The sequence below is a fragment of the Lacerta agilis genome, chromosome Z, assembly GCF_009819535.1.
Source record: "Lacerta agilis isolate rLacAgi1 chromosome Z, rLacAgi1.pri, whole genome shotgun sequence".
In the NCBI taxonomy this organism is placed as follows: Eukaryota; Metazoa; Chordata; class Lepidosauria; order Squamata; family Lacertidae; genus Lacerta; species Lacerta agilis.
Genome location: NC_046331.1, coordinates 42,353,126 through 42,376,404, shown reverse-complemented (window position 1 = coordinate 42,376,404; position 23,279 = coordinate 42,353,126). Strand labels below are relative to the sequence as shown.

Genomic DNA, 23,279 nt, shown 5'->3' with positions numbered 1-23,279 from the left:
CAGGGCAAAAGAGGGGAACCTGGTGCCCTAGCCTCAATCCCTGACATAGGGCTGGGGGAGACTCTTGCCTGAAACTCTGGAGAGCCATTATAGTATTTATTGTCAGTCACCAATACTGAGCTAGATAGGCCAATAATCCAACTTGGTATAAAACTGTGTAAATTAAGGACTCAGCTATATCGGTAAAGAAAAGGCTATTTATAGGCGTTGTATATGTGATATAACATTGTGCCACCAGGGGCGCTGTGGTCTAAACCACTGAGCCTCTGGGGCTTGCCGATCAGAAGGTCGGCAGTTCGAATCCATGCGATGGATTGAGCTCCCGTTGCTCTGTCCCAGCTCCTGCCAACCTAGCAGTTCGAAGGCATGCCAGTGCAAGTAGATAAATAGGTACCGCTGCAGTGGGAAGGTAAACAGTGTTTCCATGCGCTCTGGCACTCGTCATGGTCCTCCATTCGCTAGTCCTGCTGGCCACATGACCCGGAAAGCTGTCTGTGGACAAAACCCGGCTCCCTCAGCCTGAAAGCAAGACGAGTGCCGCAACCCCATAGTCACCTTTGACTGGACTTAACCGTCCAGGGGTCCTTTGCATTTTTTACCTATAACATTGTGCCACCAGATGGCGCTGTGGAGTCCCAGTTTTCTCCACCTGTTTTCCCTGTTTAAATTTACAACACGTTTAATTGAAACGTTTCTTTGATATGTCTAGATCCAGCCTAAGTATCCCTTTGATCAAAACGTTGAGAACTAGAATCTTACTTAAGGGACGGGCCATAACTGAGTTGTACAGTGTCTGCTTTTCATGTAGAAGGTTCCAGATTCAAATCCTGCCATTTCCGATGCGAGAGACTGAAACTCCAGATAGCCATTGCCACCTAGGGTGGACAATGCAGAGATAGATGGAGCAATGGTCTAATGTGGTATAAAGTAGTTTGTATGTTGCAGCATCGGAACATGAGTAACACAGGGAACGCACCATCATTTGGAAATTTAATTAGCTCCCCTTTGACAATTATCAGTACAGACTAATGCAAATTAAGCCGGATCAGGATTGCTGGGCTGTGATCTATTGTAACATGGAAGCTTTCCTTCTCATTTTGAAATACAAATCCCAGAAATGAGGACTGAGGGGGGGGGGTGCAGAGGAAGTTAAATGTTTTATTAGATAATACAGCAAACAGCCAAAATGGAAAATTAATATGCTTGTTTCCATTATTGCAAAGGTTTGTTGAACAATTGTTTGTTGGAGAAGGTTATTGTGGATATTGGTTCTATCTGTTTGCATCCAACAAATTATTTGCTTCCCTTGTTTTCTCACATTTGCATATCTGCATATACAGAAAACAAATAATTATGACTCCTGCCAAAGTGGTTAAACAATCCCTTTTACCATGGAACTCTGGGAGCCGTAGTTCTCTGGGGGGGCATCATGGTCTTCTAAAAGCTCTCAGCAGCCTTAACAAACTACAGTTCCCATGATTCTCTGGGCAAAACCATGGCTATTTAAAGTGTTGTAACATGGGGATCGTGATTCAGCAAGTGATTTCAGCTCTGACAGAGCAGGCAGGAGACAGCTTCTTCATGTAACACTCTTTATTCAGACAAACAAGACTGGGGAACTGAGGAGAGGGACGCTACATTTATAGGGACAGTAGAGGATACATTTTGGAGGGAACAATCTCAAGCAATCACAAGGCTGCCTTTTGGTGGGAACCAATAAGACTGAGGATCCAAATGCAGCAACTTGAATGAACCAATAGTAACTGTTCCTTCTGGAACAGGAAGGCAGTTACTTTCCCCTAATGTGAATACAGACAATAGTAATCAGATATGATAACCCTTGAATCAATACACAACAGTGTGATACTACTTTGATGGTCTGGTATGGTCATGGCCTTAGTCATTCTCCCACCTCCCCAATTTTCCTCTCATAATCCAATGCCCTAAACCGTAGTTTACGTAACTTGTGCATAAATCGGCACCACCTGGAAATGTTCATTCAGGGTCCTTAAAGTAAGAAATGAACTGAGGGTTGAGCCCAAAATGAAATAACTTTTTACATAGGGGCAACCATTTCAGAAATGTCCGGAAATGTCTATCCAGCAACCTTAAATTTAAATATGACCTTGGAGTCAAGCCAAAATCAAAACAAATATGTACTTGCACTTCGGACCCCTAAACCAAGAGACTTCCCAGTCCACAATTCATTAGCAAACCAGCCGTGGTGCTTTTAAGAAGATGGCAATCAGCTTCTTCACCCTTGCTGCCTGTCTCCTAGGATGCCACCTCTACGCTGAATGCTCAGGTTAGTTCATTTTAAAGCTAACTGGCCACTGTGCTTCTTCTGACATGAAACGAGAGAGAGGAGCTCCAGCATTGGATAAGGGACAAAACATTTACAAGCAGCATGAAATCTTTAAAATCCTAGCTTCTAAAGAAAACTCAGCCGCCATTAACAGCTAGAGCAGGGGTCGGCAAGCAAAGGCCCGGGGGCCAGATGCACCCCACTGGGTTCGTTAATCCGACCCGCAAACCTTGCAGACCCTGCCGCCCTCTCGGTCAGTTCCCTCACTAAACTGGCGCTGCGCGGAGGCATTGCCGTGCGGGGACTGACTTCTGCAACACTGGCGCAGGTTTGGATCGGCTGCAGGAAGCTCCTGCAGCCCATCCAAAGCCATGAGCGCCTCTGGGCGACGCCCCTTCCTTCCCGCTGAGGTGGATGCGTATGGCCAAGAGCCAAGCGGGAGGAAGCGGCGGCAGCAGGGAGGCTGCCTCTGCCGCCCAGGCCAGTGGCATGGGCTCTGCGCCTCATGGACACCTGGCCAAGGCAGAGGATGACGACAACGCTGCCAAGCACGAGGTAGCGTTGGCGGCTGCAGCATGAGTGGCGGGAGGGTCCTTTCAGGGGGTGCTTTCGGGAGAGGGTGGGTCTGGCCCCCCACAAGGTCTGAGGGACAGTGGACTGGCCCCCTCCTGAAAAAGTTTGCTGACCCCAGAGCTAGAGGAATCCTAAACTGGCATAACCAGGCCCTAGAAACACCTGGGATAATCATAGCCACACCTGAAGCTGAGCTCTGCTGGTCCCTGCCTATCAGGCCAGAAGGAGGGGGCAGCTTTTCTGCTGCTGCACCACCACCAGGCCAGCAGAGAGTCTGGTATCCAGCCCTTCTTCTGGCAATTACTATTACTTATTAATTTATTTGCCATTTAATCCCTACATCGTGTTCGGTGCGCCCGCCTAGGATCCAGTGAGTTCTTGGAAGGGTGGTAGTAATAATGTCCTGCTTTGTGGAGGAGCACCCTTTATTTGAATGAGTGCTCTATTTGAAGGAGAGTCACTGGTCCAAATTCACTTTAAAGACTAAGAACTCTAAGAAGGGTACCCAGCAACAGTTAGCACTTGTGGGCTTTTCAGGGAGACAGGTCACTTGGCCATGGGCTCCCCCTTCTTCACAAGATGGATCACATTCAGTGCCGGATTTATGTATAAGCTAAACAAGCTATAGCTTAGGGCCCCACTCTCTTGGGGGGCCCCAAAAGAATTTAAAGGGTGGAAAACTGGATGTAAAATCCAATAAAATAAAACCTACATACAGCAACAGTGTTTTGTGTTGTGTAGGCTCCTATGATGTAAGTAATCGGCCCCGCCTGGTAGCCTGCTCCCTAAAATACCTCTGGTTTGCTCATTTCTATATATAGGAGGCCTACATTCTACATGTGCAAATGACTTTAGAAACCTATTAGGTCCATAAATTACCATATAGCATATGTTCGACACACAAAAACAGCGACAATTTGTTGTTGAGAAAGGACAGCTGGACATATAAAGGGCCCTGTTACCTTCAGTAGCTTAGGGCCTCATCAAACCTAAATCCGGCCCTGATTGCATTTTTTTAAAGTGCAAACTTTATGCAACTTTCTCCTCTCCCCCCGCCCCCAAATTAGTTTGCACTCTCTCTTTCTGCTACCACTAATGGACACAAAGGCAGCAATCTCTCCTGGACAGTCACACCTCTGGTGAATTCATGGCAGCTTCTGTGGCAGCAGAACTCCCCAACGCCACCCCCTTCCCGGTGACCTGATAAGAGTTGAAATAAATTTAAAAAATTGTCCAGTAGCACCTTAAGAGACCAACTAAGTTTGTTCTGGGTATAAGTTTTCATGTGCATGCACACGAACATGCTACTGGGCTATTTATTTATTTATTTATTTATTTCGACTGCGTCAGACCAACACGGCTACCCACCTGAATCTGATAAGAGTTGGGCAGAGTCAGGCAGAGGAAGTTCTTGCACAATCTTAACCCCCTTCCAGTGCTGTCAAGTATCCCGTTTTCCCCGGGATTCTCCCTTATTTCAAGCAGTTTCCCGCTGCTCTCCCTTATTTTTTTATTTCCCTTAAATTTCCCGTTTTTAATGGAAGCAACTCCTCCCCTGCTGACCAGGGACTGGGTGGGAAGACCTCGCCTACTTGGAGAGAAAAGCCTCAGCCCTCAAAGCAAGTGGGAGCCATTTCCCGTGCTTACAGGGGGGTGTATTCCTCCCCCTGCATCAGCCCCTGTCTGTTGCCGCTGAGCCCCTCAGCCGGCCAATAGGGTTAGCTGGCGGGCGGAGCCTGGCTGCCTTTGAGCAGCTGCTGCTTCCTGTCCTGTTTTGATGGGATCAGACAAGAAGATGATGGGGCTCCATTGCGCGGAGCACATGGCTGCCCTCCTCTTTGCTCCGCTCTGAGCCCAAGCCCGCTTGGAGTTTTCATTGCTGCTCCGCCCACTTTTGCTTCTGGCTCCGCCCACCACTGACATGTGACTGTCCCTGGGATAGGCGAGACTGCTGATCCCTTATTTTCAAATCCGAAACTTGACAGCTAAGCCCCCTTCAGGGATTGAAGTTGTTATCTGTACACATTTCATCAGAAGTAACTCCTGCTCTGCTGCATAGGATTTATTCCCAGGTCTGAAGAACAGATATTTCTAATCAGGTGTGGTCTTTGTCTTTATTAGAATACAGATTTAAAATTGACCTACTTGCGGGACGGATATGCGAGGAAGAAGGAAGCAGCTACAGTAAACTTGAAGTCATAGCTAAGATGTAGACTAATAATAATGAAGAACAACAAGAAACTCTGAGAGCCAGTGTAGTCTAGCGTCAGATTAGGACCTGGGAGACCAGGGTTCAAATCCCAACTCTGCCAGGAAGTTCAGTTTGTGACCCTGGGCCTCTCACTGCCTCTCAGCCTAACCCACCTCACAGGGTTGTTGTTGGGATTAAATGAGGAGGAAGAGGAGGAAAACCATGTACACCACCCTGAGCTCCTTGGAGAAAAAAGGGACCATGAGGGTTATCTAGTCCAACCCCTGCAATGCAGGAATCTTTTGCACAACTTGGAGCTCGAACTCACAACCCTGAGATTAAGAGTCTTATGCTCCACTGCCTGAGCTACCCCAGGAGACAATGCCATCAATCAATAAAATAATTTTGATGTTGGAGTATGAAGCCAAATGGGTATTTTTTTTTAAAAGGAACATGAGAACAGGGAGTTCTCATTAAACCTTCATAATATCAGCTTGTTTCCCCCCTGATTATTTGGACTGCAACTCCCCTCACATGCTAGCTGGGGCTGATGAGGCTTGTAGTGCAAAACATCTGGGCTGGGCAGGGCAGGAGGTTGAGAAAGGCTTTGATCAAATGGATATTTTGTGTGGGTTAAAAAATTGGGATCATGAGGTACCGGTGCATACAGTAGGAACCTGTTTTATACAGAATCAGACCATAGGTCCATTTAGCAACAGCTCTCCAGGGTTTGAGACAAGGGGTTCTCTGTTCTACCTGGAATTACATTGACATCAAAATGTCAACCTGTCTTTCCCCTCTATTTTCCCTTTCTGGAAAAAATCTGGTAAATTAAAACAAGATTTGAAAAACCCTTGTTGTCAGCAACCCATTTGCATCAGGAAGGTCCCTTGAAACAGAGTAAAAATATATATGCACATTTGATTTAATGATTAAATGCTTCCTTTTCCATTCATTTAAGGATGTGTCTGTAGCTGCATAATGCAAACTAGAATCTCAGTCCAGCCAAAGTTATGCATTTCAGAGTAGCCTTGTTTTTGATGAGGAGAGTTGAGCCCCTGTTCGCTGTAGTCAGCAGGACTAAAGAGCATATAACTGGCTCTACAGAGTGTGCTTCCGTTTTGGCAAATAAGCCATAGGTGGCAATCGGAAGTTTCATTACCTTAAGTCAGAGCATGGGGTAAAAAATGGACCCCAAAAGATATGGTCAGTCTGACATCAGCTTCACAGATGTCCTTGGATTACTCCAGGTCTGCGTTTTGCGTGTTCAGACCTTTTAACCTCACCCCAAATAAATTCAGACAAGACTCAAATTTTGGTTTGTTTTTTGGCAGAATTTAGGCCACAACTTTATTGATTACAACACGTGATTGGTTGCATAGGCTCTGGTTCGACTAGCTCTCTGCTCTGCAGGTAGCGCTGACCCAGGGTTCCAGCATAGGTCAGCCAAGGGTGAACACCTGGATAAGCGGAAAGCCGGGGTCATGCTCTATCTACCACCCAGATGTCCCCCTGGACTCAGGCACGGGCACAACCCCGTCAGGGGTTGACCAAACCATCGAGTCCCTGGATTCCTTTAACAGAATACCCTTCACATAGGGATGGCGAGAGCGTTCTCCCATCCCTATCACCTGAACCAGAGCCTATCTGCAACCTTACAAGTTGTGATGATTTGCTACGCGGCAGGTGGAACCCAAATGGCAACAGCCAATCAACCAAGTGGGGAAAATTCCTGCCATGCCCCTGTCCCAATGACAGATGACACACGACGGCATAGCAAGGTCAAGCACAAGCCCTAAAAGTAGGGAGAGGTGGGCGGATGTTCCGATGCACGCGCCGAAAAGAGGAAGCTCTGGGTCACGTGCATGGGTATTGATAGGTCCCTCAATCCATTTAGCCTGCGTCCAATTGGCCAGATTGAATCCTGTATCGAGGGACCTACCGATTGGGTGTTGTGGCTGTCAATCAGACCCACCCACCACACGGGGCTTGGTTGCCAGGTCTCACCGCAATACGTGCCCTCTTTAAGGGAGGACCCAGTTTATAATCTTGGGCATTTGTTGCTCATGAGATGTAGCATAATGTAAGATCTACATTTTACACGATGCATTTCATTAGTACAAAACTCTCAACTTTATTCTGCACTTGGGTTAATATCTGCAGGATAATCTTATCTTGGTGGAAGAGCAAATGCTTTACTTTAGAGGCACAGCTGCAGCTCAGAGGCAGAGCATCTGCTTTGCATGCAGAAGGCCCATGTTCAGTCTCTGGCATCTCTGGGTAGGGCTGGAAAAAGACTTCTGCATGAAACCACAGAGAGCTAATAACAGCACCTGTAGACAATACTGAACTGGATGCCCCAATGTTGTGAATATGTATCAAACATATTCTCTCTAAAAGAGGGTGGCTTTTAAAAGAGGATTGGATAAACTCATGGGCACGCATGCTGCCTTGCCCCTGCGGTTGAAGTGACATCATGCATGCACACTGTGGGGTGGGAGGACATGTCATGCGGACTCCCAGTGGCTTCCATGCTTGGCACAAGCATAGCCAACAGCATGTGGGCACGGACACTGCTGAACTTAGAGGGGGCCTGGCATGCCTGCTCATGGAGGATAAAGCTATCCGTTGCTACAAGCCATGAAGACTATGTTCCACCTCTACGATCAGACGCAGTATTGCTTCTGAATTTAGTTGCTATTTTCCAAAAGAGGCATCTGGTTGGCCACTGTGAGAACAGAATGCAGGACTAGATGGGCCATTGGTCTGATACAGCTGGACTCTTCTTATGTACTTATAAAGCAGTAGTTCTCAAACTTTTTTCTCTTGCCCACACTGTCAGGATAAAAATTTGCTCACGCCACACTGATTTTTTTTATTAATAAGAACTACATTGGAAAACAAAACAAAAAAACCTCCTAGCAGTGCTTGATTAATAACATAGAACACAACTACAGTGGTACCTCCGTTTAAGAACAGTCCTATTTAAGAACAATTCAGTTTACAAACCCCACAAAACTGGAAGTAGTGTCCCAGTTTGAGAACTTTACCTTGGTCTAAGAACAAAATCCAAATGGTGGAAGGGTACCAGCTGCGGGAGGCCTCATTAGGGAAAGTGTGCCCCGGTTTAAGAACGGTTTCGGTTTAAGAACGGACTTCCGGAATGGATTGAGTTCATAAACCGAAGTACCACTGTACTTTAGAATGTGATCATGGGACATCCCAGGTTCAATTCCCGGCATCTCCTGGTAGCGCTGGGAATACAGGGCTGGGAGCAGCACCAGTGATGCAATGGAGAGGGCACGGAGGTCCCCTCCCACTGATGCAATTCTGGGGGACGGTGTGGTGGTGGTGGACGACATTGGAAGCAGCCTTCTCAGTGGATTTCTAATTTCTTTTCTTGTTTAAGTTTTTGTTAACAAGAATGAGGCAAATGCTCTATTGCACCGACATAAGAGACACAATACTGGCTTACTGGAGGAAATTCTGCAAGGAAACCTTGAGCGTGAGTGCATTGAGGAAGTATGTGACTATGAGGAAGCAAGAGAAGTCTTTGAAGACGACTTGCAAACGGTAATTGTGAGATCTCAAATGCTGGTCATTGAGTGCTTTGGCGAATGATCAGGTGGGTGGGTGGGAGGGAATGTTAGTAATGTTCTTTACTAAACACAACTAGGGCCACGTCCACAGCAGGCACTTGAAGCACCAGGACAGCCCCTTAATAGTCATGGCTTTCCCCCCAAAGCATTCTGGGAACTGTGGTTTGGGAAGGGTGCTGAGAGTTGTTAGGAGGCTCCTATTCCCCTCCCAGAGCTCCAGTTCCCAGAATTCCCTGGAAGAGGGATTGGTTGTTAAACCTCTCTGGGACATATTTCAGAACAGATGGGCAGTGCTGACCTGTGGTGTGAACCTGCCGAAATGCTTGTGAAATGCCTGGATGTCAATACTACAGTAATACAAATGTTCTATAAACCTGTTTGCTGTTTCTCTGCCTGCATTTACCTTTGAGGTTAATGTTAATAATTTTTCTTGTAGATCACATTTTGGAATGCATACACATACGGTAAGCAGTATCTTCTTGTCTGACTTTGGTTACCTTCACCCACCCGGCTACCTTCACCCACCAATTGCCTTCACTAACCAGATTGTTTGGACACCAATTTCCATCAGTCCCAGCTGGCATGGTGTGGGGCCAATGAGTTTTTTTGGTCCACAGTTTCTGGAGTGAACCAGGCTGCCACAGCATTCTGCATTCATCAAATAGCAGCCCACAGACCACTGAACTGTACTATCTATTACATGGAAGAAGCTTGGGTCTTTAGTATTACATTGAATATGCCTAGCATCACACTGGATTTCAACAATGATAAATACAATCTCCCATGGCTTTGCTTTGAAATGTTTTTTTTATAATAGGCATCATTTAAGCCAACCACAGCTGTCTTTTTTGGGGGGGATGTGACATTAACCCTTAGCTAGCATTAAGCAGGGAGTGCACACTTCCAATGTCATCCTTGCAGTGGGGCTGGAGCAGAAGGTGGGAGGCATGCTGCTCCTCACTCACTGCCCTGCGATTTCTTTTATCTTTTGCTTCTGCTGTAAAATGCATTGATAGCCATTTGTAGATGACAATATGACTCATGGATATCCTTAGTTACAGTTACAATTGAATCTTTATTTCCAAGGTGGTGAGGGATGCAAGTCAAGACCATGCATGAATGGTGGAACATGTCAATGCCAACCCAATGACTACCTATGTCTGTGCCTAGATGGATATGAAGGGAGGAACTGTGAGATTGGTATGTTAATGGGGAATGGGTGCTCAGTTACCTGGAACCACGAATAAACCACTGAGCCTCTTGGGCTTGTTGATTGGAAGGTCAGCGGTTCAAATCCCTACAATGGGGTGAGCTCCTGTTGCTCTGTCCCAGCTCCTGCCAACCTAGCAGTTCGAAAGGAAACCAGTGCAAGTAGATAAATAGGTACCGCTGTGGCGGGAAGGTAAACGGCTTTTCCATGCACTCTGGTTGTCATCATGGTGTTCCATTGTGCCAGAAGCGGTTTAGTCATGCTGGCCGCATGACCCGGGAAACTGTCTGTGGACAAACGCCAGCTCCCTTGGCCTGAAAGTGAGATGAGCGCCGCAACCTCGTAGTCGCCTTTGACTGGACGACGGGGGTCCTTTACCTTTACCTTTAGCTTTGATGATGATGATGATGATGATGATGATGATGATGATGATGATAGCAACCTAAACAAAAGATGGACCTCTCCTGGGTGGCAGTTTCATATTTGAAGTGCCACGAGGAGAAATTGTTCTGCATGCTCCAAAGCCGAGTATTTAGGAACACTGAAAACATCAGGTGCTTTGGTTTCAAGAGAATGGTGTGCAAGTTCTTCTATGCTCAATGGAACTTAAAACACCAACAACATAAGCCATTCCAAAATAAGTTATTGGAGCATTCCAAATCATTTGCCCATGTACCTGTGCAGAAAAGAGTAGATCCATCTGAAAGGCAATGCATGGCTATCTGCACTGATCATTTTGCAGTGCATCCGTAATTATTATCATTGTATAATTATAAGATTATTGTATAGTCTTAGAATATGGTATAATCTTAGAAGGGGGTGTGGTTCCGAGGGGGCAGGGTGTGACTATCACAAAGGGACCCTACACTTCTGAATTTGCCGCTACACTACAGGCTGTGGATCTGTGCCAATGATGTCATCAGCATAAGACCATTTTTAAGAGCTCAATGATGCAATAAAGTTGAGGAGGAGTGGGGTGTTCTTTTGCAGTAAGGGTCTGATCCACTACCTATGACACACCTGTAAGCTGTGGTTTTAGACCTTACTGATTGGAGGACCCAATCTAAATTCCCACAATCTTGGGTTATCAAAGTCTCTTAAAGCATTGTTCATGTATAAAGTGTTTGCTCTTCTGATGTTGTTGGACTCCAACAGCTGGCTGGAGGTGATGTGTTCCACAGTGCCTTGAGGGCACCACACTGACTAGCCCTACATTATAGGGTTCTTGTGAGGTTAAAATTGAGGAGGAGGAACCATGCATTTTGCCTTGAGCCAACAGAAAGAAATGCTAGTTTTAAATGGAGATCATGAGATTACCATGCCAGTGTGAACCAGATCAAAAATTTGGTTGAATTGGGGTCATCCTTGTTGCACCTGTTTCATGCCACAAGTATGTTCTTGTATTTTGGGAAGTTTCAAGTAAAATTCAATTTAATTTCAACCCCCCCCCCCATCAGACCTTACATGCTCAGCGAAGAATGGAGGTTGCAAGCAGATATGTGAGAATGGCCCTACAGGGAAGGCAGTCTGTTCCTGTGCTCCTGGGTACAGACTGATGGAAGACCAAAAGAGTTGTGAACCAACAGGTAAAAGATCTGAGCACTTTTTAGTAATGTTTGACCTATGAATCTTCTACCCTTTTAGCGGAATAAAACTCCAAACCTGATGTGGGAACAGGTTCCATTGAAATAAAAGGTTCTTCCCTTCCAGGTGAAAGATTTGTTTGCAGACTATCCAAATCTGGGTGGGATGGGTACTAGCCATTAGCTACCTGCAGTTGCCATACCAGAAGGTTCACTAGTCAGTTGCATCTGGGATGGGACGGGGAGGAGGCTTTAGTTTTTCCTGCCTCTTCATGAAGCGCTAAAGAAGCCTTAAAAAAATAAATAAGAAGTCAGGAGGGGGGATGTTTCTTAGATCTCAGGTTGATGTACTATTTTGCTATTAATTTAGATTTTTATCTTGGTATGTTTATCAATAAACTTTAGTATGAATTGCTAGTGGGTTGCTCAGTCTTGGTGGTATGCAGTATACTGTAATGTGAGACAGCCTGTGGTAATGTTGAGTCCATGCAGCTATGAACCAAACAATGCCGGAAAAGAATCCCAGTAGTAAGGAAATCCATTGCAGCACATTGCAATTGGAACATATCAGCAAAATTTAAAAATAGACTATGTTCCACCTCTACGATCAGACACAGTAATGCTTCTGAATTTAATTGCTATTTTCCAAAAGAGGCATCTGGTTGGCCACTGTGAGAACAGAATGCAGGACTAGATGGGCCATTGGTCTGATACAGCTGGACTCTCCTTATGTACTTATAAGGCAGTAGTTGTGGCGATCACACAGGGTCCCCGGTCGTTTGACGGACTATTGATCCCTGTGCCACCACGCGCTTCGCTGCCACCAACCAGGATCCCCTCCCTGGTAATAACTTTCACAGTCAGGGTGCAATTTTAAACAAAATAATAAGTGTTTATTTAAAAACTTCAACAACTTAAGATAATGGTTACAACCCTGCCTACGCTCACCACTATACCTCACCACCAACCCTTACAATCAACAACCACCCACCAACCAACTCCCTCTATCAACTGCTCTTCAACAACTGCCCTTAACTCCCCGCTCTCTAACTCTAACTGACTCCTTCAGCTGCCCCTAGCTCCTCCCCCCTCTGTTTATTGGTTAGCCTAGGGCCAGCCACTTAACCCCTTACTTACTTCTTCTATATGTATTCCCTAGAAAGGCAAACGCCACATACCTCCCCCCTTAAATAAGTTTGATTCAGGAGGGATAACTGCACAGAGTTATACTCCTGATCAAACTGCGTGACACCTTAATTCAAACAAACATTTTCTATGTTTACTAACCTTAACTCCTCATCTTATACTGGCTTAATAATTGTTTTTTTTTCACATTATATACAATAGATCATGCAATATTAAACCTTTAGTTAACTTCAAGAAAATTTGCAACTGTCCATTTGAATCTTTGCCTTTGGGTCTTCGTGATAAGGCATCTGCAACGATGTCCAGGATCCTTTCACGCTCCTTATTGTCCTTAACCGCCACAAGAAGTGTCTTTCTCTGGGCACCAGTCTTTTCTCTGCCACACGTGATGGGATGCGAGTTGTCTTCCTCCGCCATATGACACAGTCCCACACCGATCCCTGCAGTCGATGCGTCTGTACCGATTGTGGATTCCAATCTGTGTAGAGTCTTTGTTTCTCAGGGTCAAAAGCTCTCTTGGATCACCCTCTCTCTCCTTCAGGATCTCTGTTAAGTGTTGAAGCTCGATGCCTTGTACCAACGTCTCCAAGTCATCAAAAGCAGCATAAGAACTGGTTATCTGGCTTCTGAATTCATTGGGAACTGCTTTCAGAAGTTTGTGGAAAGCTGCTTTTTTAGTCAGCTTGCTGAAGCTTTTTGGACACACGGGTTTACTTAATGAAAGTAGATTAAAAAGCTCCAATTGCTTATTGCTCTTAGCAATCTCCCTTGCTGTCAGTTCATCTTTGGTCTGTGTTGAATTATCAGTTCCCACTTCAAGCAATTTGAAGACGACTTTTTTATGTCTTTGATGTGGTGGCCACGTTAATGCTGTGTAACCACGTTCATCTTGGGCATTTATTTGTGTTGCATGAGCAGCAGGGTACCCAACTTCCCACCACACAATCTCTAGTGTAGGAAACACTTTCACTTTCATAGAAAGTTGATGGGACACCCTGGCAACTATAACTTTCAGTATGTTTTTCTTTCTATATTTCCAACTGATGAATGGTTTATCATAACTTTGAATAGTTGTTCTAACTGATCTCACAGATAGGTCACTTTTTAAAACAACTCTGACTCCTCTTGAATGGGCGTAACCCATAAGCTCAGGGTCATATTTTCCAAAAATCGCCACTGTGGTAATATGTGACCAGTCATAACCTTTCCAGGCCTGCCCCCCAATGTCAAATATAAAGACCTTGCATTCTAAATATGGGGCTTTCTGTTCCTCATCCCACAGGATCCCGGAAATAAAACTGTTTACTAGATCCATGTTTACTTTATATGGGCGCTGACGTCCTGCCACGTCACTGCATGGAGCCCCTTGGAAAGGAACTTTTGCAATTGAACAAACATGGGCCTTAATTGAGCCTAGACAGGTATAATCATAGCCGTACCATGGAACACCCCTCACAATCTTCTTTGGATTAATGCCCATGTGAATGTATTTTTCATATTCCATTATGGTGTGGTTATATGGAGCATCGGCTCTGGCTTTGCATTGCGACCACATCTGACTCTGTTCATCATACGGCATAACAAATATGAAATCACAAGACTTTGCAATCCCGGTGTCAGTGTGATGGACTACCCCTTTTGCTAGTCTTGGAGTATTACTGAAAATCGTTTTAAATTTTTGTAGGTTGTTTCTCATTTCTTCCTGCTGTGAATGGGTTAAGGTAGGGGCTAGCTTAACTTCTTGTATATTACATTCTTGCTCCCCTCTCCCCTCCCAGCATGATATTTCTGCTTCTTCTGGGTCCTCTCGGATAGCACAGGGAGCCCAGCTTTCAGTTTTCTGGTAAGGCTTAATCATGTTTACGTGAACTACCTTGCGCCCCTCATCCCCCTGCTGGATAAGGTAGTTTACATTATTTATTTTGGACACGATTTGGGATGGTTCCTCCCAGGCTAGTTGCAATGCATTCCCCTTTTTGGTTGCTCTAGGCACGGGTTGTGCCACGTCGTGTCCTAAACTCTGGGCTGGTGTGGAGATTACAGGTAAAGGACACAGTTTTGCCTTGGTTTTGTCCTGACCTGATCCCTGCCTTTGGCAAATCTCACAGGCTTGGCAATACATTCTAATTTGCTTCCCCATTCCTGGCCAATAGAAATTTTGTGCCACTCTTCGTTTGGTCCGAGTTATCCCCATATGTGCCCCAAAAATACTATTATGGGCTTGCTTTATGATAGTTTCTCGGTACATGTGAGGAACCACTAGTTGCCTGCAGTTTCCTCCTCCCCCTTTATAAGGTGTGCTAAGGGCTTCACGATATAACAGCCCCTCCTCTAGGCAGAACCTCTCTGGGCAATCAGGGGTTAATGGAACAGTAGATTTTACTGCCTCAAAACAGCTGTTTAGTCCCATGTCATTCTTTTGTTCCTGAGAGAAATTAGTCTTTTGAGTATTTTTAAAAGGTATTAGGAAGCCTGGCTCACTCAAAGTTTTAACTTGAGGACTTTGAGTCCTGCCCTCATTGGCAACTGTTTCACTTCCCTCAGTATCAGTTAACAGTTGGCCCCCCTTGGAGCGGGTAATAACAAATGCACTCTGCACATGCTCCAGGAGATCCCAACCGATAAGCACCGCAGTGGGGATTTCCTCTGAAATGGCCACTTGCCACTTTCCACTCCAGTCATGTAACTTAATGTTTACCTCAGCCATTTGGAGTCTAACTGGCTCTTTGGCGATTCCTTTTATTTCTATAGTTTTTCCTGGAATTACTTTATCGGGACTGATTACCTCAGGATGAACAATTGTGATTTGGGATCCGGTATCTTTTAACCCTAGATATTTTTTGTTTTCAATCCAAATATTTTCTCCTGACTTTCTCAAGAGCAAATCATTCTGTTTAATCAAGTAACAGTGTATTACTGAGGCCTCAGGAATCTCCTCTGTCTCAGGCCTAGCTAGAGCTTCGGTTTCCGTGGCAACCTGCTTAGCCTCACCCTGCCCTACTGAGTGGATACAATAAGAGTGTTTTTGAGTGTTTGTGCTCCCAGATTTAACTTGTTCACCAGTCTTACATTCAAAGCTTCTGTGGCCCAGTTTATTGCACGACCAGCACCTCATATCTCTTCCCCCAGTATAATTAGATTTATTTTCTTTTACCTCAGAGGTATGGGTGTTAGTTTGGCCCACGTCACTTGGGCTTTTTGACTGTGGTATGTTTCCCTTTTTCATTGCCGGAGAAGAGCTTCCTTTAGCATATTGAAATTGGTTTCTGGGGTTCCCCCACAATTTCCCGCCAAATTTTGGACTATCAAATCCATGGTCCCTAATTTCATTAATTTGGTCAGCTATGTTTGCTGCCTCCTGGATGGTTTTAGGACTTCTTTCCTTTACAAGATATTTCAGCTCCCCAGTTATGGTGGCATAAAATTGCTCCAACGCAATAACCTCTCTGATTTTTTGAATTGAATCCGCACCCTCCTGCTCTAACCATTTTTTGAGGTAATTCGTAATTTTTGCCCCCAACTGAGCATACGTTTCTTCTCTCAACTTTGTCACACTCCTGAATTTTTTTCTTAGTTGTTCTGAGGTAATTCCAAACCTCGTATAAATTAATTGTTTAAACATCTCAAAATCTGTTGACTGTTCTTCTGTCATTTGGGCGTATATTTCTGCCAGTACCCCACTAATTCTAGCCCTTAAGATCACCATTTTCTCCTCATCCTTCACTTGGAAATCTTTACAGGCTCTCTCAAATGATATCAGAAAAGCCTCTGGGCTATCTTTCTCCTTGAACTCAGGGAAACGCTTTAAATCCACTTTCCCTGGTGTTTGACTACTGGTGTTATTACTATTGTTTTGATTCTCCATTGCTGCTAATTCTAGTTTCTTCATTTCCAACTGAAATTGCATTCTTTCGCTCTCACTTTCCCTCTCAGCTCGAATTCTTTCGCTCTCACTTTCCCTCTCAGCTCGAATTCTTTCTTTTTCTAATTCTAATTTATATTGTTGTTCTAGTTTCCACTTTTCTAATTCTATAGAAACTTGTGGCTCTCTCGCCTCAGGTAAAATATTAGTGGCATCTTCTAAGCTCTGCCCTTCCCTCAGAGGATTCCCATTTTCCTCCCCTTCAGAGCTATCTTGAGCTGGTTCCCTCACAGGGTTCTTTGTCTTTTTAGGTGGCATATTGTGTGATTGAGGATTGACAGTTAAATTAACAAAATAAGAGAAATCTCCTCTCAGCACTGTTCCCCCTGGCTAGGTTTCTCCAGACTCGGGTCTCAAAGTTCTGCTATGGGTCTTCTCTCTACCCGTTAAGCTTACTTCCTCGGACCCCAAGTCAAAACCCTCTGCCAGAACAGATTTGTGAGCTCTCTTTTCTCCTTTTGTTATCTTAGCCTTGCAGCGTCCTTGGGTAACCACAACTACACCCCCGGGCTAGGTTATCACTTCACAGATTTACCCTTCCCCTTCCAGGTGTATTGTTTAACCCCAGCTGCTTCTGCCAATTTTGTGGTGAACAGGCACAACGATTTCAATATCCCTCCACGGGCTTATTGATGTCTCCTGCCGGCGTATTGATCTTATCCCGTCGCTGCCACCAGTTTTGTGGCGATCACACAGGGTCCCCGGTCGTTTGACGGACTATTGATCCCTGTGCCACCACGCGCTTTGCTGCCACCAACCAGGATCCCCTCCCTGGTAATAACTTTCACAGTCAGGGTGCAATTTTAAACAAAATAATAAGTGTTTATTTAAAAACTTCAACAACTTAAGATAATGGTTACAACCCTGCCTACGCTCACCACTATACCTCACCACCAACCCTTACAATCAACAACCACCCACCAACCAACTCCCTCTATCAACTGCTCTTCAACAACTGCCCTTAACTCCCCGCTCTCTAACTCTAACTGACTCCTTCAGCTGCCCCTAGCTCCTCCCCCCTCTGTTTATTGGTTAGCCTAGGGCCAGCCACTTAACCCCTTACTTACTTCTTCTATATGTATTCCCTAGAAAGGCAAACGCCACAGTAGTTCTCAAACTTTTTTTTACTGTAATGTGAGACAGCCTGTGGTAATGTTGAGTCCATGCTTATTTTAAATTTTGCTGATATGTTCCAATTGCAATGTGCTGCAATGGATTTCCTTACTACTGGGATTCTTTTCCGGCATTGTTTGGTTCATAGCTGCATGGTAGAACACCTGCCTTGCATTCAAAAGGTGCCAGGTTCAACCTCTGGTATATCCTGCTACGTCTCCGTCAGTGGAGGCAATCCTGAACCCAATGGACAAATGGAGAAAGGCTCTAGCTCTCAGTGGCAGAGCACCTGGGATGCATGCAAAAGCCCTAAGTTCATTCCCCATCATGTCCCAGGAGTGCTGGAAATGCCTCCTGTCTTAATTCCTGGAGTGCTGCTGCCAGTCAATATGGACCTGATCCAATGGTCCAATTTGACATAAAGCACCATCTTAAGTTTATGGATTACCCTCGAAAAGCAGGCACATGAATGAGCCGATGATGCTTGCAGCAGCAGCCTCACATCAAGGAAAGGCTAATCCTCAAATTCTGGCAGGTGTGCTTGTGCGCCTACTTTCCAGCGCATGAGTGATTTTGTCGTTTCTCCACAGTGCCCTTTCCATGCGGGAGGATTGGAGCTCCAGAGGCAGTGAACAACAGAAGCAGCAATGCTACCAATGACCCCAGAGAAGTGTCTATCAATAAAGCCCAGATTGCTCCCGTGGAACCAACGCCTCCTAGGCCAATCAGCACAAACAGCAAGAACGGAGAAGTTCCGTGGCAGGTAATGCAACAAGAGTTCACTGTTTTGTAAATGTGGTACCTATAGAAGGCCCCCATCAGGCAACCTGCAGGAGAATCGTTCCCTCTAGCTAAAGGGGTGGGAAACATTTTTCAGTCTCAGGACCACATTCCCTTCTGGGAACCACATGATGATGGTAACAGGAGGTTGGATTACTGCAATGCATTATACGTGGGGCTGCCCCGAAGACAGTTCGGAAACTTCAGCTGGTGCAGAATTCAATTCCTCACCAGAACAAGGCGGGTTGAGCATATAATATCAATCCTGGCCCAACTGCACTGGTTGCCAGTTAGTTTCCAGGCCAAATTCAAAGTACTGTGCTCACTTATAAAGCCTTAAACAAATCAGGACTGCTATACCTCAAGGATCCCCTCTCTCCATATGAACCAGCCCAGACCCCGAGATCATTCTCTGAAGCCCTTCTTCATGTGCCTCTTCCATGAGAGGTCTGGAGGGTGGCAACATGAGAACAGGCCTTTTCTGCAGTGGCTCCCCATCTGTGGAATGCTTTCACCAAGGAGGTTCAGCTAGTGCCTTCATTATACACATTTAGGTGCCTGGCAAAACATTACCCAGGACTTTGGCCATTAAATAATCTATGGCGTGTTAAAGTTGTGGGCTGAGGGAGACTGTTACTATAGTTATTTAATTATTGTGCTATCTATTACTATGCTTTTTATATATTTTTTAATTATGCTCCGTAAAATGTGTTCTTGATGTTGTACACCGCCCTGGGACCTTTTGATAAAGGGTGCTTTAGAAATTGAAATCCAAGTTAGTGCCTATGTGAGACAAGTTGAATTTTTCAACTTTCAAATTCCAAAAATGATGGGTGCTAAAAAGCTGTAACATGGCTTTGGAATTCAAAGGTTATTCAGGTTAAATTAATATAATTTAGTTTTGCTTGGCAAGTAAAATGTGTGTAAAATTGCACAGAAATCATTAAAATGATTGCCAAATACTTGCAGTAAATTGTTGCTGTTGTTTAGCAATACCTGACATTTTCAGAAGGTCAGATTAAAATTCTTTGGTTTTCTGAAAGCAGTTTATGTGCTTCCTCAAATGTTGACTTGCCCAGTCACAAAAATAACAGTGGAATTGAAGTCCTAACACCCAAAAACAGATTTTCCAGACACCTCACTGAAGAAATTGGCATAAATTAAGTTTCCCTACCTAAAATGACATACCCTACAATCACAGCCTCTTGCGGGAGAGAATTCTACATTTTAACTAAGTTGCTTCACTTTACTGCCAGGTAAATCTGCATAGGATTGCATCCTGAAAACATTCACTCAAGCCTTCCTGATTCTTCATTTCTGTGCATGTAGGCAAAGGCACTTGAGATATAAGTAAATACACTTTACCTGCTACTGTATTTCTCTCGGGGGGGGGGGGGGTTGTTTTTTTCTCTCTTTTAAGTCTTTTGTTTGGGTACTCTTCTATTTCTTCTTTGCAAATTTCACACCATCCAGCCTTTGCTGCCCTCTAGAGGCAGCTGCCATTAACACTACCATTGGGCTGTAACTGCATATGTACTTTAATGGGTCGATCCTGATCTCATACTGTTTCCTTCGCTCGCAGGTTTATATGCTCAGCTACGAGAGAAAAGAACTGTGTGGAGGCACGATCATCAATGAGAAGTGGATTGCCACCGCAGCACATTGCGTCGAGTATGGGCTGCACACTGTTGTGGCAGGTAAGTGATAGAACAACTTTGAGGTGTGGCTGGAACGACCTCTGGCTGCTGCATTTTTGCCTAGAGTCTCAGGAGGCTTCTCAGAGCAAACCAGGAGGGCTGGTAGAATGAGAAAGCTGGATGCAGGTTTCTTGGGGGCCTTATTCTGTTCCTAGACTTTGGGGTGGGGTGGGGAGAATGCTGTTGAGCATGTACAAAGTACATTCCCTTTCCACAGGATCATTATTTATGTCCATCTATTTATTTTCCTTTAACAACGTTAATGTGCCATTTGATTGTAAGAAAACCTCCAAGCAGCCCATAAAAATCTAAACAAAGTATTTAAATTGTTGATGAGAAACAGATATCTTAAATATTCAGAAGACAATCAAACTTGAACCAATAGTTTCAAGTTACAAGAAAGGAGATTCTGACTAAACATACAGAAAAAAAACTTCTGACAGTAAGAGCTGCTCAACAGTGGAATAAGCTCCTTCAGGAAGTTGTGGACTCTCCTTCCTTGGAGGCTTTTAAGCAGAGGTTGGGTGGCCACCTGTCACAGATGCTTTAGCCGAGATTCCTGCATTGCAGGGGGCTGGACTGGATGACCCTTAGGGTCCCTCCCAACTCTACCATTCTATGATTCTATGAGCCTAATCAACAGTAGCTGAAAAGAAATAAGTATCTTAGATTATAAATATATTGCCTCCAGTCCATTAGCCTGAGGCTGATTTACTGAAGAACAGAATTAATATATCCATTCTCTCCAGTTGCTTGAAAACAAAGAACTCACACAACCAAGATGGATGCAGTGGCGAAGGAAGCCGCTTGGCCACCCAGAGTGGCAAACCCGGGGGCACCCGGGTGCGGGGTGTCGCTCCATAGCGCACATGAGCAGCGTTCTTACGTAGCTTGCTGCCCGGTAAAAAGCCTCGCTCCGCAGCTTGCTCACAAACCTGCTCACCACTGACGCCCCTACCTGGCCCACCCCTCACCTCCGCCCCAGCTGGAAAAAGGAAAGCGCGTGCCGAGCAGGTTTGCGAGCAAGCCGTTGGCGCACACTTTTTACCAAGTGGTGGGGCTCGCCTTGGGCGTCACGGGAGGGGGGGCGTGCCGAGTGTCACCCCTCCAGGGTGGCACCCAGAGCGGCCCGCCCCCAACGCACCCCCCTTGCTCTGCCCCTGGATGGATGCCCACAGATTAGCATATACACAGACCTGTAATAGTATCTCTTTCATGTGACTGAGCCAGCAGAGATACAGTCCTGTGATACAGCCACTCTAATGATTAACCTGTTAGGCTGCACTTCAACAGAAATATCCATGCAATGCTTCACAGTTCAACATAGGCACATTGTAGAGTTATATTTTTTCCATTTCAGTGTATATTGTATACTGGTACCTTGAGTTCAGTGCTGGACTCGTTGCTTTAATCTGACACAGCCTGGAGCATGTTGACAACTAAGTGTATGTCCTGAATGCCAAATTTCCCATTTAAAGAACCTGTGCATATCCAATGGCTCTTTTTTCACCAGGTGAGCACAATATGGACGCTTTCGACCACACTGAACAACAACGTCGAGTGGTGAAGGCGATTCGCTACCCTGCATACAACACTACCCACAGGTACCACAATGACATTGCACTTCTCGAGCTGGATTCACCGCTGGAGCTGAACTATTATGTCACCCCGATTTGCATCGCGGGCGAGAAGTTCACAAACAACCTTCTGCAGCATGGATCAGGCACGGTGAGCGGTTGGTGGAGGCCAAAGGACCAACGAAAAAGAGCCAGTGTCCTCCAGGTTCTGAAGGTGCACCGTGTTGACCAGACCACTTGCCAGAGGGATAGCGAGTCTACCCTCTTGCCAAACATGTTCTGCGCTGGTGTCTCTGCCACAGCTAAGAAAACGCACCAGGGAGGCAGTGGGGGCCCTTATGCCGCAGACATGGAAGGCACCTGGTTCCTAACAGCCATAGCCAGCTGCTGGGAAGAGTGTGCATTGAAGGGCGATTATGATGTCTACACTGGAGTTGCAGACTACGTTCAGTGGATAAGAAACACAACAAAGTTGCATAATTAAGCCGGGGCTAAAATAATCATCTCATGGTAGTGTAAGGTGGGGGGGGGGGAGATATAATCATCCTATGGTATAATTCTGAATTTGTTTTCTACAATTAAAAACAAAGAAGCAAGCCCAGCAGCACAAATCTGAAAACAGTTTGCACAGGAATTGTTGTCCGGAAGAGTAAGGAAAGTTAAAAGGTAGTAGAAGGCCAATATGTAGTATCACAAGCCACACCAGATTCAGCTCACAACCCGTTCTTCAAAAGTACCTCAGCAGGTTGTTATGATTGTAAAACAAAGCTCTGTAAAGTACTTTGGAAACTTAGCATTTTAATGCACTTGCCATGCTATCAGCACTTGGTGCATTTATTATGTGTATAAGAATGAAGTGCCATAAAACAACAAATAAATTACCGCATTAAAAACAGCACCATTTTGAATTCAAAACGTCACAAAACTTGCCACATGGGACAAAAAGTTCAGTGTGTATGACTTTCAACAGATAGATTTAACACATATTTACAAACATGCTAACAGTATAGTTTATATTTCAAAGTGTGTGTGTGTGTGTGTGTGTGTGTGTGTGTGTGTGTGTGTAGTTTGGAGTACCATAGTGTTATGAGTTGATGGGCAGGGGAGTAGGCTGAATGCCAAGACCCTTCTAATTCCTGGATCCGGCAAGTGTTTAAATCTAGAAGTTGGAAGCAGGCTGGGAAGCCAGAGAGACAGAGCCATGCCTGATTTCTGTTAGAACCCAAGGCTGTGGATTCTACCCAACGACCTCCCCCCACTGCTCCATCATAGCCTCAGGTTGTACATATGTATGTGTAAGTAAACCATATATTATAAGGAAACCATAAGGAAGCTTGGGTAAGAACTTGAAACCCAAGGAAATTTGCAACTGTTCATTATTGGGGTGCCATGCAACACCAGTGTGAGAAGTTGGATTTGTGTTTCCTGGAAGGGGACCTGTGACCAAGATGTGCCAGAGCTGAAGTGGAAGAAGGAACAGCAACACTCCTTGAGCAGTTCAGCAGTAGCTCCAGCAACAGATGAAGCAGTGAAGCCAGCAAGACATGGGACGGCTTGAGCACATGATCCAGCGGCAGTTTGCT

General features: G+C 45.2%; 1 protein-coding gene across 1 annotated transcript; it reads left to right on the top strand.

Moving 5' to 3' along the window:
* Positions 1 to 2,157: 2,157 nt before the first annotated feature.
* Positions 2,158 to 22,591, top strand: LOC117040270 (coagulation factor IX-like). The gene is made up of 8 exons (XM_033137942.1): positions 2,158 to 2,305; positions 8,479 to 8,642; positions 9,105 to 9,132; positions 9,755 to 9,868; positions 11,336 to 11,464; positions 18,233 to 18,405; positions 20,005 to 20,119; positions 21,633 to 22,591. Exons 1-8 carry the CDS (start codon positions 2,239 to 2,241, stop codon positions 22,178 to 22,180), a joined length of 1,338 nt encoding a protein of 445 aa, XP_032993833.1. The 5' UTR covers positions 2,158 to 2,238; the 3' UTR covers positions 22,181 to 22,591.
* Positions 22,592 to 23,279: the final 688 nt, after the last annotated feature.

Coding starts and splice junctions, on each gene's coding strand:
- LOC117040270 (XM_033137942.1), top strand. CDS start 2,239: ATGGCAATCAGCTTCTTCACCCTTGCTGCCTGTCTCCTAGGATGCCAC. Junction 2,306..8,478: donor CCTCTACGCTGAATGCTCAG/GTTAGTTCATTT, acceptor TTCTTGTTTAAG/TTTTTGTTAACAAGAATGAG. Junction 9,869..11,335: donor AGGGAGGAACTGTGAGATTG/GTATGTTAATGG, acceptor CCCCCCCATCAG/ACCTTACATGCTCAGCGAAG.